The 18,610-nt window shown below is 41.0% G+C and overlaps 1 protein-coding gene across 3 annotated transcripts in view; it reads left to right on the top strand.

Moving 5' to 3' along the window:
- The window catches only part of ATP10B (ATPase phospholipid transporting 10B (putative)), a 187,407-nt gene that overhangs the window by 148,560 nt on the left and 20,237 nt on the right, over positions 1 to 18,610 (top strand). For all 3 annotated transcript variants that reach the window (XM_069969699.1, XM_069969710.1, XM_069969717.1), the window contains 6 exons: positions 1,450 to 1,535; positions 4,925 to 5,031; positions 10,898 to 11,029; positions 14,311 to 14,438; positions 14,608 to 14,860; positions 15,672 to 15,901. In XM_069969699.1, the coding sequence (XP_069825800.1) occupies positions 1,450 to 1,535; positions 4,925 to 5,031; positions 10,898 to 11,029; positions 14,311 to 14,438; positions 14,608 to 14,860; positions 15,672 to 15,901 (936 nt within the window). The remainder of the gene's footprint in view (positions 1 to 1,449; positions 1,536 to 4,924; positions 5,032 to 10,897; positions 11,030 to 14,310; positions 14,439 to 14,607; positions 14,861 to 15,671; positions 15,902 to 18,610) is intronic.

The raw sequence follows: 18,610 nt of genomic DNA, 5'->3' as shown, positions 1-18,610 counted from the left end.
CAAAATCAGACATTACAGAGATTCACATGTAGCCATCAAGCCATGGGAAGTGAGGGCCCTCCATGCAAGAGCTTACAGTCTAAGAAAAATGAGACACAGATATTTTTTTTTAGATTAAAAAAATTCCAATCCAGTAGATATGTCCTTTCTGGTTAGCACCGTAATTACGATGGAGGAACGGTCAGTAGTATATCATATACAACCTGTATTTTTCTGCACTACCTTTGTCATCCTCTGCCTCTTTGCAGCCAATCTCCATGTAGACTTCTATAGGCAGCATGTAAACTGATCCCTCAGTTAGCTGCTAGTCCATCTCCTCTCAAGTTGGATCTAGATTGTTTAGAGTGAATGATAAATAGAGGTGAGCGCAACTCAAGCATGCTCAAGTCCAATTTGAATACCGGTGGCTGGAGAAGTTGGATGCAGCCCTGGGAAGTCTGGTAAAACAGATACAGCCATAGACTATTTCCATGTTTTCCCGGATTGCAGAGGGCTGCATCCAACTACCAGCCACTGGTATTCAAATGCTGAGTGATATAACTCAAGCATGCTCGAGTAGCACTCATCTCTAATGATGAATTTATGACAAAATGGGGAAACGGGAAAAGAGCCTGTACTATTTATGCAAAGCTTATTAAAACTAACATCCATCCATTTTAAGCTGTTGTTCTGTCGATTGTGACAGTATTTTTTATGTCAAAAAAATATGACACAAGCCCTACTAGAAGTGGTGATTTTTAGAATAGAAAGACAGACGAACAATGATGGTTTGCTTAATAAATCTGTGGCCTGTGGCAGGTTTTCAAAGACACACCTACAGCACACCCACTTGGCGGGTTTTTAGAAAAAATGTCACATACCTTTAGTAAATATGTCAGAACACTAAACTGACAAAAACTTGACTATTTGCTGCCAGGAACACATTAGTATTTCCCCCCCAATGTATTTCATAAACCCTCTTTTTTAGTCATGACACTGTGTGAACACTGCAGTAGTCCCAGGAGCAGATCTTTACTGCAACACACACTTTTTCTAGTAGGAAAACCTTATTTTCTTTATTTTGGTCTTGAATATACAGAATATAAGTCTTTCAAGCATGTACACAAAGTACGGTAAGCAGTGGGAATTTTATGACACCTGAAGTTAAGATTTTTACAACAAGGATATTACAGCGTATGAGGTTAAAGTACAAGAAAAACTTCCTTATGACAATCCGTATTGACAACAAATACAGATAGGTTATCCAATGTCGGTGCCAAACAGGTGAAAATGCCAAAAAGGAGGAAATAATCTGGGTGGGAGGTGAAAAAAGAAGGATCTTCAGATTAGTAAACTGGTAGAAAGATCTGCCCATAAAACCCTATAGAAACATAATATTCTATGATGACCCTATTGCTGATGATGAACCATATGAATTCTTGTAAATCTCATTTGTATTTTTTATTCCAGGAATCTACGTTTGAGCCAGAGTCCTTTAAATATACCATTGTATGTGAGAAGCCAAATAACAATCTCAGCAAATTCAAAGGTTACATGTGAGTATTGGAGGTGCTGTGTCTATGTTTAAATGTTAGGCAAATATCCATTTCTGTTCTTCACTTTCACATGTTCTCATTGGACTGGGGAGTTCTAAGTAAAATTTTTATTAATGAAGACAATTCACAAAAGGAAAGATAGTGACTGATAGTTGGCTATTCAACGGTATTTCTCTTTAAAGTTTCACTGTCGTTATAACTTTTAAAATCTAAATCAGCAGTAGATGTGATATAAAGCAAGTTTGCAATTTACATTCCTGTGTTTCCCAGGCCATCTGGGCACTCACAGAGAGATGGCAGTCATGTGATTGTTAAACACATTGAGCCATGACTCTCTGTAATGGCCAGAATTCCTGTCTTTTGTCAGTCAGGATATCTGCCTTCAGGAGACTGGACCTGGATTTTTGGTAAGTTCTGCTTTGTTTTAGGGCTCGTTCACACAGAGCAAAAGCAGCTGAATTTCTGCGCTGAATCAGCGCTGACATTTCAGCCGTTAAAATAGGTGCAGAGCTAATTTCCATTGTGTTGAATGGAAATTCTGCTCTGCAGTTCACACGGTGGAATTTCCGCACTGAACTAATCCACTTTCCGCCAGAAGAATGAACATGTTCATTCTTCCGCTAGCGGAAGCCTATACAAACCAATGGGGCTCTGATTTTCTGTTTCAGCGCGGAATACAAGCGTAATACAAGTGGAAATGGGAAAAAAAGGGGGGAGGAGGAATTTAGTATTTAGTATATATTCTGGTATAGTCTAGTTTACCCACCAAATACTCACTGAATTTCAGCGCTGAATGCATGCGGATTCCTCGAGTGTTCCGTGCTGAATTTGTCAAGAGCTGATTACGAGCTGAACACTTTCCTAGCGGAATACACAGGGATTCTGCTTGCATTCTGTTCGGAATTCAGCGTCAGTTGATTTCAGGCGGAAATATTTCCTCGCGTAATCCGCCCCTTTTGCTCTGTGTGAACGTAGCCTTACAGCATGATAACAAAAAAAAATGTATATTGCAAACTCTCTTTATTTCACATCTACTGTTGAGTTACATTTTGAAAGTTATATAACTTTTGGGGGGCAATACAATACTTTAAAGGACAAGTGCCATGAAAAACTTTTTCCCAGTAATTGAAGCACATTACAAAGTTATATAACTCTGTAATATGCTTCAATCACCTATCTGCCTCCCTTCCCTGTCGTTCCCCCCTCCACCCCCCACCAGGAAGTGTCCTAACTCACACAGACCTAATGACTGCCGTCACCGTCACCAGGTAGCTCCTTCTTGTGAGGATGAGTCATCAGCAGGAGGGCTGGTCTAGGTCCTGTTACAGCAGCCCCCCCCCCTCCCCAGTCCAAGTGATGGCTTGCAGTTGTTCAGCCAATGGGAGCTGAGCAAGCTGAGTCACCTGACAAGGCAGGGGAGGGGGGGGGCTGCTGTAACAGGAGAAGGAGCTGAGAGAAGAGCTTGGTGACGGTGACGACAGTAATTCGGTCTGTGTGAGTTTCTTACACTTCCTGGTGGGGGGTGGAGGGGGGAAAAGACAGGGAAGGGAGGAGTTATATAACTTTGTAATGTGCTTCAATTACTGGGAAAAAGTTTTTCATGGCACTTGTCCTTTAAATTAGTTTAAATTGGGTCCTATCAATTTGAACAATCCTTAACTGTCTTTAACCTGGAACATTATAGGTGGGGAAGATAGAAGTGGGTTTCCAGAATCTTGCTGGGGCAAAGAAATGTTGACATGTTGACTTTTAACACCCAATCCCCAGACATGAGTGTCCACCAGCAACCAACTTCCCCACTTTCCATGCTCTTTATGGGCAATCGTAAATACTGTATACACTGGGAAAATCTGGAGAAATAGTTGTTGGCCTAGGAACAGCTATTGAAGATGGTCTAGTCTTTGGCCGCATTCTTTGGAAGATAGTCTCTCCCATGTTTCCTTTCAGTTTAATTGTGTTTAAAATGTAACAATCTGAAAAACACAAAGCACCGACCAATTATTATTCTGTGTATCTTTGGTTCACTTAGCAATAAAATAAACACATTAAGAAGCTGCAATATAGTTCCTGTTGTTTAAGGCTCAATCTTCATTTGTTTTAATGTGTAATCATTAATTTTCTATTTGTCTTGATGCTGACGTTACTTATCTAGGAGACTTTGTGTCTTCCTTATTTTCTTTGTAATACTGTGCCAGGCACCGATTGTTGATTTGATATTAATGCAACATGTAATGAGAAAGCAATAAAATTTTATAGCTATGTTAAAGGGCAAGCTTAAAAAAAATCTACTAAAAGAAGATTGAAAAACATAAGGTCATTGACAGAGACTGTTGCAGAGATCTAGGGCAAGAATGTGTAACTAGGTTCTCCTCAGCCATGGATATATGTACGTACAAGAAAACCTAGCACATGTATATACATATTCCTCTTTTTAATTGTATATACTGTATCACATCAAAGTCTATGGCGGTGTTTACTCTAGTCTACAATGAGAAAGTTGTTTTTTAGTTTTTTTTTTTTTTTTTTGTTTAGCTGATTGCTAAGCCGAGGTCTCTAACATCTGGCTAGGGGCAGCACTAGGTCTCCACACTTGTATGGTTACGAAAGCTATGGTCACAAAGGAAGTGTTGTTTTTGATGCTGAAAACGCACTGAAGCCAATAGGAAATTCATGGCTGCCTAAACTGTGTTGTCCACACCTTCGAGAGAGCTGCAGTGCAGTGCTCCACACGAGTGCTTCTTTTACCTGTGTAAACCTACCCTTAGTGTGCGTTTACATGACGGAATCCACACTGAGAACTTCCCATGGATTCCGCCTCTCGGACCCACATGCTCCTGCTTGAATCTGCACCCGTCCCATACACTCCATTCTATGCTTAAGCAGATTCCGTCATCTGCCCAAAGAATCTTTGGGCTGACGGCGGAATCCGCCTAAGCATAGAGTTGGGTCTATGGGACAGGCAGAGATCCAAGTGGGAGCACGCGGGGGCCAAAGGCGAATTCCGCGGGAAGTTCTACATATGGATTCCGTAGTATAAATGCACCCTAAGGTTACATTCAGATGTGTTCAAGCTGCTGTGAAATGAATGGTGCTCATTTCAGCCATTCATTTGTTCAAATGCACCGCATGAAATCCTAACTATCAAGTCCACAGCAGATTAAGTAGATGTGAACATACCCTAAGGGAGAGCTGACAAACTTCTCAGTAACAGCAGTTTCTGGTACTTCTGTTCCTATCTGCTCAGTGTTAGGAATATAGTATATATAGTATTAAAGTATTTTTATTTGTACATTTTTTGGTGGGGGTGATGTTGGAAGAGACCATCTTCGTCTTCTTTTAAAAGTATTTTTTCTGTTTCTACAAATTGCTAAATGTACTTTTATTTGCAGGGATATAAACAATGGGCAACGTACGGGATTCGGCACAGAAAGTCTTCTCCTTCGGGGATGTACTGTCCGAAATACAGAGGAAACAATTGGTGTTGTGGTCTATGCAGGTGACTAAACTTTCAGTTTATTTTTTTATCTTATAATTCATTGCTTGTGGCCGTAAAGGTGTTATGAGCACATCAGACATTTAAAGGGAAACCTGACAGCACAGATAAATTTATGTCTGTCAGTTTCCCTGTTTAATATTTCCAAATTTTTGTTAGTTTTTTAATCTACTTCTTGCTTTGACTAAAAACTAAAGCTGTGTGAGAACCAACCCTTTACCAACATAAAGAATTCTTCTATTAGGATGGCCAAAAACTTCAGCAAAAGAAAGTATGCACTCCACATATTTCTTGCAGCTTGACCTTTTTAAATTATTTATCTTTCGTTTTGACATTAGGGTGTAGCAATTCATTTACTGACATTTATCACTTCAATACCCTTCCCATAGGCAAATATTTCACCATATTTTCTTTTCTTTTCTTTTTCTTGATGACATCATTGAACAAAAGATAAAATTAAGAAATAAGCGCTTACTATATTAAGAACATTCTGAAAATATTCCTGTACAAAGTCTAATTATGTTTACAGTTTTATGCCAAACATTTCTTGGTGGCGAGGACTGAGTTTACAGATGTAATTTGGCATGGTCTGTCCATTATAAACCTGACTGATTGTTTGCACACTGGATTTATTAGAGGGTTCACCATCTCAGACTCATTTTGAATATGCTGTGTTGATATCGACATGTACCTTAGGGTAGGTTACAGTCCACCTCTTGGATGTACTGACATTAAGGCAGGTTTACTAGCACAATGCTTTAGACACTTTTATACCTGGCTCAACAAGAGGGTGTGTCTCATAGAGGGGGGAGGGGCCTGATTGTGTTCCAAAATAAAGCATAAAGAAATACAATTATTATATTCACCAAACTAATTTTGGTGAATATTTAAACACTATTATCTAATAGCATGGACCAATGAAATATATTTAGCCAATGTTTAGATGTATTTTAATATTACACATTTAAGGGCCGGACAGGTTCATTCTAGGCATTTGTAATATGCTCCAAGTAAATTGCCAAGGGGCTGACGGATGAGTGCTGCATGTGTGGCAATTTCTTTCTCTGCTTCTAGACTGCTACTTAGTTGGTGCCCACCTTCAAATATGGGAATCAAAAATGAGCCCAACCTTATTGTTGGGTCATGCAACACCTATCTACCATATGTACTACTAATGTGCTCCATATGGTCCATGCACATACATGACTGCTGAAAGCATTTAGGACAAATTAAGGCTATGTTCAAACACTGTTAAAATTTCGGCCATTTTTATAGGATGGCCTTTATTCAATAAAAAATAATGGCCGTTAAAGGGGTTATCCAGCGCTACAAAAACATGTCCACTTTCTTTTAGAGACAACACGACTCTTGTCTCCAGGTCAGGTGCAGTTTGCAATTAAGCTCCATTCACTTCAATGGAACTGAGCAGCAAAACCCCGCCCAAGCTGGAGACAAGAGTGGGGCTGTCTGGAAGAAAGTGGCCATGTTTTTGTAGCGCTGGATAACCCCTTCAATTTATAAAACGTCAATTGTTATACAAATAATATCCGGTGTTCTAAAATAATTTTTTTGCTGGTGTGTGCACATAGCCTAAAAGCAGGACGGACTACAACAGAGCCATCAGATTCATTTTCCAGGCTACAGGACTGTAGTGTCATCTTTCCTGAGCACTTTAGGGCACTATTATTAGGATATCTATCAGCTACTGTAATCCAACAAGGCTTGTCCTGGTGACAGGTTCCCGTTAACCAGCTCAATAGGATCCACCGTACTTTATCGTCCCTATTTTAAGATTTCTTTTCTTCTTTAGTTTTCCAAGTCAGCTAGACATTCTGAGCTTCATTATTACATTGCCGACATCCAAGCTCTATTCCTAAATGTCCCAATTACTTTCTTGGAGGTTACATTTAGCATTGGTTTTTATTATGGCACCATTGGGTTTTAGAAATGTGATATCGTCAAATAAGTGCGGTAATTCAGTCTTTTCTCATCTTCCCATTCGCAATATACAAAATGTATATTTTCATTTTCCAATAGTAGTTTTATTTTTATAACTGAGTCGTATCTTGTTCTGTATTCCGACCTACTCAGCAGCTGATGTCATTATTTCATGATACATTCCGTCGGAATCCATAGTGCTTCTTCCTGCTGTAGGAAAGCAGCTAAATGTATTCCTAGTGCCAAGTGAAAATGGTTCATGACTGAAATTAGAGTTAGATAAATTGAACTGGCTATACCTTGCTGAGATCAAGCAGAGGGCAAGGCATATGCCGTAATGATCACGGTTAGACCACTTGATGAAACACTGCAGCAACGTCCAGCTGCTTGCTGCAACATCTAAGACTCTGGAGGTCACATCTTTTTCCAGCTCGCTTACCAATAGCCTATTAGTGCTCGAACCAATTACAAGAATGAAAAAATGTTAGACTCAAAATGCTATTTGTATCAGCTTTATTAATCAGTAAACTGGTATAAAAGGTGTACAACCTATATGGGGGAGATTTATCAAACTGGTGTAGAGTAGGACTGGCTCAGTTGCCCCTAGCAACCAATCAGATTCCATTTTTCATTCCTCACAGATTCTTTGAGAAATGAAAGGTGGAATCTGATTGGTTGCTAGGGGCAACTGAGCCAGTCCTACTTTACACCAGTTTGATAAATCTCCCCCTATATCCGTAAGATTGGACTTTGAGGGGACATTGTGATAAGTCACCCTGTTCATGGGAAAATTAAAGTGTCTGCTTCCTCCATGTCTCCTGGTATTAGATATTAGGTGTTACCTACTTCTGTTTAATCAGTGTGTTGATTTCGCTATTTCTAAAGTGCCATTGGTTTGACCATAAAGAGGTACTCCAGTTAAAAAAAACAAAAAACCTGGTACCAGAAAATTATACAGATTTAAAAAATCCTTAAAAAACAAACAAACAAACCATTAAGCCTTTCAGTATGTATCAGCTGCTGTATGTCTTCCAGGAAGTGGTGTATTTTTTCCAGTCTGACACAGCTGCCAACTCTAGTATCAGGAACTGTCCAAAACAGTAGCAAATCCCTATAGGAAACCTTTTCTGCTCTGGGAAGTCCCTGTCACAGACAGAGGTGGCGGCAGAGAGCGCTGTGTAAGACTGGAAAGAATTCACCAATTCCTGCAGAGCATACAGCAGCTCATAAGCACCGGAAGGACTGAGGTTTTTAAATAGAAGTATTTTACAGTTCTGTATAACTTTCCGCTACTAGATGATTTAAAAACTTTTTTTTTTGCCAGAGTACCCCTTTAAGGGCATTTTACACTAGTCAATTATTGGCCAAAAAAAAAGTTTGTTGGAATGCTCATTCCTGATGATTCACCAATGTGAAAGGGACAGTGACTAGCCCATCAACAAAAAACAATTGTCCATTTGGTCATTTGTATTGCCTTAAATATCATTATTAGTGGGTGATCGCCCTATGTAAATGGGGATATGATGATGAATGATCCAGGGATCAGTTGTGCTGCCCTGGCTGCAAAAGACTGGTGATCACAATGGGCTTTTTGTTAAGGCACTTATTGGCCCATAGAGTGCTTTCATATGGGACCAAACATTGGGTAATCTGAAGTATTCTCTAGGTAAATTTATTATTATTATTATTATTATTATTATTATTATTATTATTATTATTATTATTATTATTGCACACAGTTGTATTTATCTTCCCCAATATATTCAGAATCATGTTTATGCAGTCATTGGTGGAAAACTATTAAAAAAAAATATAGCATATCCACAACATAAATTTACATTTTAAACGCAGACCACGGGTCAGTTTTTTAAGGTAAGTATGCACACTAATACACTATACAAAAACAGCAATGTTTCAGTCCTACATGAAAGCACCCTATTAGAGAGAGTCCTACATGTATAGTGTTGGTAAGAAGCTGTTCAGTGTTCTGATATAATAGTACTCGTTTAATGACAAGTTTTCTGTAAGCCGGTGTTATACAGACTTCTCATCTAACATGGTATTTGGTGATTAAACATTATGATGACTAATTTAGCTTAAATTGATAATTACAATAATGTGTCATTAGTAAAGCATGCCTCTGTATTCTGACATTCACGTGTACAAAGGCTTCATCACCGGGACGAATCACACTATTGAGTGTTGTGTTTCAGGTTATTACGTGGTGTTACTTTACTCTGACTGCCTATTATTATTTCTTTAGTTTTATCTGCTTTAATGGAATAATATGTTCTTATTTAACCATTTCATTGTATCTACTCAACATTAAACATCTGACAACATGGTATGATAGAGGGGGGGGGGGGGTGCTGAGGTCTGAGATGCATAGGTTTATATGACTTGGAGCAGACAGGACTCCTAGAGGACATAGGAAGAGTCCAGCTGACCCCACCACACAAAGTGACAGCTGTCCCTGGACCAATGTGTGTACAGAGAAGCCTGTAAAGTCCCCCTGTCAGTAGCACTCTGTCTCTCCTAGAAAGCCCATGGATTTGGGCTCTTTTCACATTTGTTTTGTCTACGCACTTCCTTCCAACAGAAAACTGCAAACCCCACTAAAAAACACCGGGACAGGGGCAAAAATAATTATTTTTAGGCGTTTGGAGTCTATGGGTACACAGATCATAGATTTCCTCACTAAGCAGGGCATTCCTGTAGTTGGGCCCCATCTCCTGGCTGGGGGGAAGACCCAACCGTCATGAAGCCTGACACTGACACTGTCCACCGATGAAATAAGACTATTTTAGAGCGGAGAGAAAGACGCAGTAACATTTCATACAGGTATATATCAAATGTGCAGCATCTAAACTTAGGGATGGTATGGAGAAACACACACAGAGTGTGGGGGGGGGGGGGGGGAGACTATATTTTTAAGTCACAATTTTATGTTAATCTTGTGAAGGTAATACAGAATTATACCATTCATGATTATCACAGCTCACTGTTCACTCTCCATGTAGAATCACCCCTGCAGAGGTCACAAAGCTTGCCTAGAAAACTCTCCTTTACAGACTATGGTTTCCTAGAGAAACTCTCTGACTGCTGTTAAGGCAACATGGCTGCTCCCATATTACAATCAGAAAACAAAAACATTACATAAAAAGAACGTATTTTAGTATTCTGAACATTTAGGAAATGACATGGATTATGTCTTTTATTGCAGGTGAACAAATTTAGATAAGTGGGGCTGAGTGAAGTTATTCACTATTAGAGTCCATTTACAGTGAACATAACAGGCAGATATTCCAAGCGGAACTTGCGGCCTGGGTTCCACTCAAAATTTCCTGTTTTGCTCACTGTGAACGGACCCTTACTATAAGCACCTTGACTATTTTCTGTGATCTTGTACACGAGAACAGCCCCAATAAACTGTTAATCATCTAACTTTAGCCCTTAGCTTTTACATTACAAACCAGACTATTTCTACAACGGTTAGGCTAGGTTCACACTGCGTTTTCAGCATCCGTTTAACGGATCAGTTTTTCTTGCTTTAGTTTCTTGCTTTATTCTTACATAACATAAATAATATATTCTAAAATATAAATGGATGAATGAATAATCAATCCAAACATAATTTTCCTTAGTCTTAAGCCCACGATGGTGGCTAAAATTACACATGTAATTGAGATTCTAGTCGTTCAAAAAAAAGAAAAATATCTTTTAAAAAAAAAAAAAACTGGGCTGTCAGGATGACAGGCGAATCTCGCCATAAAAGTTGCTCTTTTGGGTCACAATGGTTAATTAAAACACTTGATTCTTCCTGATTGCTAAGAACCAGCAGGCAGCTACATGCTGAGACAGCTATGGAAAATGCATTCATATATAGAGATATTTATTAAAATCCTGCTATTTGCATCTTTTTCTCCCCAAGGGCATGAGACCAAGGCGATGCTGAACAACAGTGGTCCGCGATATAAGCGCAGCAAACTGGAAAGACGGATGAATATCAATGTATTCTTCTGTGTTGGTATCCTCATCATCATGTGCCTCATTGGAGCTATAGGTATATGTTTATTTATTTTTTTTCATTGTATATTTAGTTTAGTTTTATTGTTTTTTAAATAATGGCATATAGATCTCAAGATCATACAGCTATGCAGCCCCACATACCTATATTATTTTACTGGGAGTAGGACAGTTGTGCACCAGACTTCTCTGGTGTCCTCTGTCTACTGAAGGATAAAAAAAGAAACTTTGGCCATCAATTATTATGGTCGGGTTCACACTACATAAGACACCGACCGATGTCTGTAAAGATCATCCCAGCCGGTACTGCAGTACCACCCGGATGAACTTCAATTTTATTTAGTTGGGATGCAGGCCCATTCGTGTGCGCCCGCATCCCAATTCCTCATTGCACACAATGAAGAGTGCGACCAGAGCCACTCGCTCCATTGTGTGAACTGTCAGTTCTGTGCGGCTGCTATTCTATGAATAGTGGCTGCACAAAACTGACATGTCATTTTTTACTGCGGCCACTAGAGATCCCGGCCGGAGCGTATACAATGTGTATATACTCTGTCCGGGATTCCCTTTGACTTCTATGCCATGTATCTTTTGTATTAATCACGGCCTGTGTTGTTGTGTGAATGTGGCCTTAAGATGTATGAAATATCTTTTATGTATTTCTACAGTCTTTTCTAAGACATTAGAAGTACATAAATTCCTCTCAAATTATGCCTTAATCTACTTATTATACTTAAGATAACAACACACTATTTTCTTTTCCTTCTTAAGTATGTCTAGAATTAGACGTTTTTGAAGTTTTTAGAAGAAGACAAGTCTTGGTGATTTTACTATAGGTTAATCCTCATCCGCAAAACCTTCACTGGGTGACCTCCTGTTATGTCATATGGTGTAATGTATTTACAGTAGCATTGGAGAAGACTTAGATATGCTATAATGGGTGTCTATATTCTGACACATCAGAGAGGTGGATGCACATTTGAAACCCCAGCCCTGCAGTGTTCTTAGAGGATCACTTACCCTTGTAAAAGGAACAATTTTAAAAATGACATTATATTAGGGAACTCTTAAGGGGATTACTAAATTGACTCTAAAGGTTTAGCTTCATATTAAAGTCATTTGGGTAATTTTTTAAAATGGTGAAGTCATTGATGTCAGTATTTCATTTAGACTACACAGGGGTCAGATTGACACTTTAATAAACTGTCCCTGTCATTAGAAAAAAACTTTTGACATGTTGCAGAGACACTCGGTCAGGTACGAGTGTTTGGTTACTTAAAACAAGCCAGGAAAGGCACATGGTTATGTACTTCACTCCCCAGCTCACTGCCTTATTGTCTCTCCAGGGGCGTAACTAGGATTCATGGGGCCCCATAGCAAAAAAGTGTATGGGGCCCCCCCAACATATTACCTGTACCGGCGATATGGAGCTGTCCCCTCGCCTTTGGCAGCTCTGAGACACTGTGCCCTTGGGGTGGGGGTGGGGTGAGGGGTAGCAGGCCGCTCTGAGTCCCTGCTGGTTGGGGCAGCTCTAAGACACCTGCGGGGTGCAGGCTGCTTTAAGTGTGTGTGTCGGGGGGGGGGGGGGGAGGGTTTAGGGGCTGCTCTGAGTCCCTGCAGGTCTGGGGGGTGCTCTGAGTCCTGGGGGGTGACCTCCATTATACTGACTACTATACAAGATGCTAGGGAAGCTGGATGACCCAATTATTCAAGATGCTGGGAAAGCTGAGTGACCTCAAAGATACTGACTACTATACTAGATGCTAGGGAAGCTGGATGACCCTATTCTACAGGATGCTAGGGAAGCTGGGTGACCGCCATTATACTGACTACTATACAAGATGCTGGGAAAGCTGGGTGACCGCCATTATACTACTATACAAGATGCTGGGAAAGTTGGGTGACCCCTTTATACAGGATGCCAGGGAAGCTGAGTGACCCCATTATACAGGATGCCTGGAAAGCTGAGTGACCCCCATTATACAGGATGCCAGGGAAGCTGAGTGACCCCATTATACAGGATGCCATGGAAGTTGAGTGTCCCCATTATACAGGATGCCAGGGAAGCTGAGTGACCCCATTATACAGAATGCCAGGGAAGCTGAGTGACCCCATTATACAGGATGCAGGGAAGCTGGGTGACCCCCATTATACAGGATGCAGGGAAGCTGTGTGACCCCCATTATACAGGATGCCAGGGAAACTGGGTGACCCCATTATACAGGATGCCAGGGAAGCTGAGAGATCCCATTATACAGGATGCAGGGAAGCTGGGTGACCCCCATTATAAAGGACGCAGGGAAGCTGGTGACCCCATTATACAGGATGCCAGGAAAGCTGAGTGACCCCATTATACAGAATGCCAGGAAAGTTGGTGACTTCCAGCTGGCAGTGATAGTTACCATCCTCCTGCTGTGAGTCTTCTCCTCAGGCCCTGCGCACTCTGCCATGAGCGAATATCCCACCTGTGGTGGGCGCTGGGGGCGGGGCTGCCCGCGATGGGGGCGAGGCTTAGCGGATCGTCCTGGGACTGTTCCACTTGTGGAGAGGGGGACACTGGTGCAGGACGCTCTGAGCCTGTGTCAGGGGGAGGTGCAGAGGTGTTTAAGAGGGGATTGCAGGCTCTCCCTTCTGCATCTCTGACAGGGTGCTTTACTATCACTAGCGTAGCTTGAAGACAGGGAAGAAGGGCCAGGCGGGCCCCCTGCAGTGCGGGGCCCCATAGCAACTGCCTTCCCTGCCTTCATGGTACCTACGCCACTGTGTCGCTCCATTTAGCATCCATAGACTGGTCAGGTGCAGTGTCTCTGCAAGCTGGGGAGTGAAGTGCTCAACCGCACGCTTCTCCAGCCTTTTTTTTGAGATTGAACATTAACCCCATAACGACTGTGGGTGTGCATTTACGCCCCCACTGCCTGTGCCTTAACGCACAAGGGCGTAAATGTACACCCTGCCGAAGTTGCGGGCTCACGAGCAGAGCTCGCCCCATAGCTGGTGAGGACCGGCAGCCAGGTCCACACCTTTAATGGGGAGCCGCCGCGATGGCATGGCCGCCCGCCATTAACCCCTTTAACGCCGAAGTTGCGCCGCAGCATTTAAGGAGCATCTCCGGTCACCTAGCGATTGGGACCTTGTCTGCAGGGGTCCAAATTGCATTTTCTGACTGCCAGAGGTCCCTTACCTTCCTGCATGCAGTCAGGTCTGCAGTCTTCTCATAGAGTCTGCCACAGGCAGGCTCTATCAGAAGATAGCAGATTACACTGATCCCTGCTATGCTATGTGATTTGCTATAACTTGCTCATATCAATTTTTTTTCAGGGCATGGCCTTTGGTATCGCAAGTTTGTAATACATCCTTTTTTTGATGTTCCAAATTCTGATGGAAGTTACACTGCACCAGCTCTTGCTGGATTTTATATGTTCCTTACTATGATTATCCTGCTACAGGTGAGCGGTTTTGTTTAATATCTATATTTTTTTCCTTTTGTTTCTCAGTGTGGGCAATTACACCAGTTTTCCAAGGGTTAAACATGTTGGACATTCTTTTAAATTCCTTCCTACAATATGTTGTATATCTGTATAGATATTGAACACAATTTTTTTTTTTTTTTTGCAGATCTTGATCCCAATATCCTTATATGTATCGATTGAGCTAGTGAAACTCGGTCAGATCTATTTCATACATAATGATCTTGATCTCTACGATGAAGAAATTGACTTGTCTGTGCAGTGTCGGGCGTTAAACATCACGGAGGATCTTGGACAAATCCAATATATATTCTCAGATAAAACTGGCACTTTGACAGAAAATAAAATGGTCTTCCGCAGATGCACAATTGTAGGAAATGAATTCTCCCATCAGGAAAATGGTAAGTTACATTCATCATTACAAAGGGCAAAGCAGTGCTACCAGGGAGGCATTGGATTAGACGTGCAGGACCGCAAACTTTCTTCTATAGACTTAACGTGTCAGATAGTCAGGCTCTAGCTTCAGGCAGAAAAGTTCTTCAGGAATTAATTCCACCTTTGGTTTATTTAGTTTTTCTCTTCCATAAGCTCTCATGGTAAGTGACCTATGAAGGTAGAATTATACCATACCAATAATGGACTACTCCATTATATCCCTCATTTCCTCACCTGCTCTGTGCAGTTCCTGTCTCAGACAGGGGTGGCAGCAGAGAACACTGTGTCAGACTGAAAAGAAAACAATATTTACTGCAGGACATACAACAGATGATTAGTATGGGAAGACTTGATTTTCTTTAACCTCTTTGTTTGTTGTTTCTGTTGGGTCTAAAGGGATGGGCTGTTTTAGTGGACTCTATAAAAAAGAATTAACTCCACTTTAGTGCGTGTTCATCTACATTAGTATGGATCTAACATCAAAAGTATAAAGATTATAATTTTCTGCCAGTGCATAAATATACCGAACCCAAATAGATAAAAGTATAACAGATGCTTTAAGTGTCTGTAATGGCTCTGCCTCCCTTACTGTGAGACAGAAGTTTTCTTAAATGACAATGGGTTTCTTGTCATAAAACAAACTCCGGAGATTATCTGGGAATTCTGTTTCACTTGTCATATTTTTAACAATTCCGACCATACAGTGAGGACGAGTGCACATTTTCAGCCATAGTTTTCATCAGCAAAATGAATGTTTTTTAAATTTCTTATTTGCAGCAAAACGTCTGGAAACTTACAAAGAAGAAGAATCTGATGATGAAGATCTGACAAAACTCAGACAAAACTTTCCAGTAGGTACTGGAGCTGAGGACCATTCCACTATGAGACATAAAGGCACCCGAGCCCTGAGACGCTGCCAGAGTGCTCGACCGAATTTCCACGGGCACGCTAGAAAAAAATCTGAAGGACGTTTTGACATTTCCCAAGTGGCTTTTAGCAGTCCCATAGTAAGTATGCCATATAACTTAACATAAAAAATTAATGTGAATAAACTTGCAGTTGATGTACATCATAGCGGCACTCTCTGGTTCAAATGAAAATGACGCTTTATTCGCACTTACAGACAGAATGTGCAAACAGTTTCCACTAGTCAATGAGCGAAGGCTGTTTCAGGTACAAGACACTTCTTCTGGCTCGCCAAGCTGGAAGAAGCGTCTTGTACATGAAATGGTCGTCGCTCATTGACTAGTGTAAACTGCTTACATGTTCTGCCCATATGTCCGAATAAAGCCCCTTTTTAATTTGAATTGGTGAGTGCCACTATCATCATGTTCATCTGCTGCCGAGTTTATTCAAGGAAGTACCTGGCGCACATGGGGCACCTTTGTGACTCTGTTCACTCATGCCATCTATGACCTCTATTAATTCATTAATTTCTGTAGTCTGTATGGGACATAGACTCTCTTTTGTGGCTTTCATTTTCTAGTTCACAACAACAACACTTTCTCTAAGGCTGCCCCATAGCAGAAAAGGTTTACAACCTAACCATTTGCAAGAAACACCTGATATAGAAGACAGTGGAGTTCTTCTCCATCAATCCCCATTTTAGTCCTCTTTGCTTTTGCTTTTGTAATTAATACATCTGTAGAACATGACGGCTACAGCAATGACATATTTTTAATTAAAACAACCTCCGTCTTCCTGGGCCCTTCCTGTAAGTGTATAGTCTGTATTCATACGACTGCCCTCACTAGATCACTTTTATCTCCATTATGTAATTAAGAAGCGTTCTATGAACGAACAGGGCTTTGCTAAATGAAGTGTTTCCAAGTCAACAAGCCAGAGTCAGCCACTTGTCTAGGCAGTCGTGCTTTGTGTAAGTGGTATATGATGGACTGCAGCATTTTAGCTTGATGAATTATATGTACCTTCAGTATGGTATGACCCTGTTTACAAACTGCTTTGATCCATGGCTCTGTAATTTCTTTAATTCTGTTATGGATCTCTAACAGCTATTGGACAAGATCCATTGATAATTTATTGGGTGTACTAAGGGAAGCTTCATTTCTGGTTTAAAGAGACTTTGTCAGTAGATTTATGCTTCCTATCTAGGGGTAGCATAAACTAGTGACAGTGAATAACATGGACAATAAGAGCCGCTCCATTATATGCAGTAGTCCAGTAGTCCTGCTTAGTCATGAGAAGCAGAAAACTCTGCCCACCAGCTGCTGATTGGCAGTTATCTATCCATGCTGTGTATAGGCAGTCAACTGTCAATCAACAAATGAAGGGCGGGGGAAGCGGTGTGGCAAGAATCCTATTATCCTGCATATTAGGAGAACATCTAAACAGAATGATGAAAGTACCATATTTTCCGGCGTATAAGGCGACTAGGCGTATAAGACCACCCCTGACTTATAAGAAGACTGTCAGTGGTTCACCTTATACGCCGGAAAATTTTAACCCCTGCCTGACCTCAGCCCTGCTGCAGTCAGGCAGGGGTTAACTGCAGGTGAATATAAAAAAAACAAACAAACAAATATTTAACTGGCCTGTGATCTGTTCCGGCAGCTACGTGTCTTCTGACCAGTTCCCGGCGCAGGCAGTGTGATGTACACTGCCTGCGCCAGAGATCCCCTAAGCTCTCCCGAGCAGCCAAGCGTCTCATCTGAGAAGCTCTGAGACACTCGGCTGCTGGGAGAGCTGCTAGAGAATGATAGAGGCTTCACAAACTCCCAGTGCCTCTGTTATTCTCCCGAAGCTCTGTTATACACTACCATTCAAAAGTTTGGGGTCACATTGAAATGTCCTTATTTTTAAGGAAAAGCACTGTACTTTTCAATGAAGATAACTTTAAACTAGTCCTAACTTTAAAGAATTACACTCTATTCATTGCTAATGTGGTAAATGACTATTCTAGCTGCAAATGTCTGCTTTTTGGTGCAATATCTACATAGGTGTATAGAGGCCCATTTCCAGCAACTATCACTCCAGTGTTCTAATGGTACAATGTGTTTGCTCATTGGCTCAGAAGGCTAATTGATGATTAGAAAACCCTTGTGCAATCATGTTCACACACCTGCAAACAGTCTAGCTCGTTACAGAAGCTACAAAACTGACCTTCATTTGAGCAGATTGTGTTTCTGGAGCATCACATTTGTGGGGTCAATTAAACGCTTAAAATGGCCAGAAAAAGAGAACTTTCATCTGAAACTCGACAGTCTATTCTTGTTCTTAGAAATTAAAGCTATTCCATGCAAGAAATTGCTAAGAAATTGCAGATTTCTTACAACGGTGTGTACTACTCACTTCAGAGGACAGCACAAACAGGCTCTAACCAGAGTAAAAAAAGAAGTTGGAGGCCATGTTGCACAACTAAGCAAGAAGATAAGCACATTAGAGTCTCTAGTTTGAGAAACAGATGCCTCACAGGTCCCTAACTGGCATCTTCATTAAATAGTACTTGCAAAACACCAGTGTCAACATCTACAGTGAAGAGGCAGCTGCGGGATTTCGGGCTTCAGGGCAGAGTGGCAAAGAAAAAGCAATATCTGAGACTGGCCAATAAAAGAAAAAGATTGAGATGGGCAAAAGAACACAGACATTGGACAGAGGAAGACCAAGATTAATCCAAGTTTGAGGTGTTTGGATCACAAAGAAGAACGTTTGTGAGACGCAGAACAAATGAAAAGATGCTGGAAGAATGCCTGACGCCA

This window comes from Dendropsophus ebraccatus, chromosome 1 (assembly GCF_027789765.1).
Source record: "Dendropsophus ebraccatus isolate aDenEbr1 chromosome 1, aDenEbr1.pat, whole genome shotgun sequence".
Lineage (NCBI taxonomy): Eukaryota > Metazoa > Chordata > Amphibia > Anura > Hylidae > Dendropsophus > Dendropsophus ebraccatus.
The sequence above is the reverse complement of the archived record's forward strand: the minus strand, read 5'-3'. Positions and strand labels throughout refer to the sequence as shown.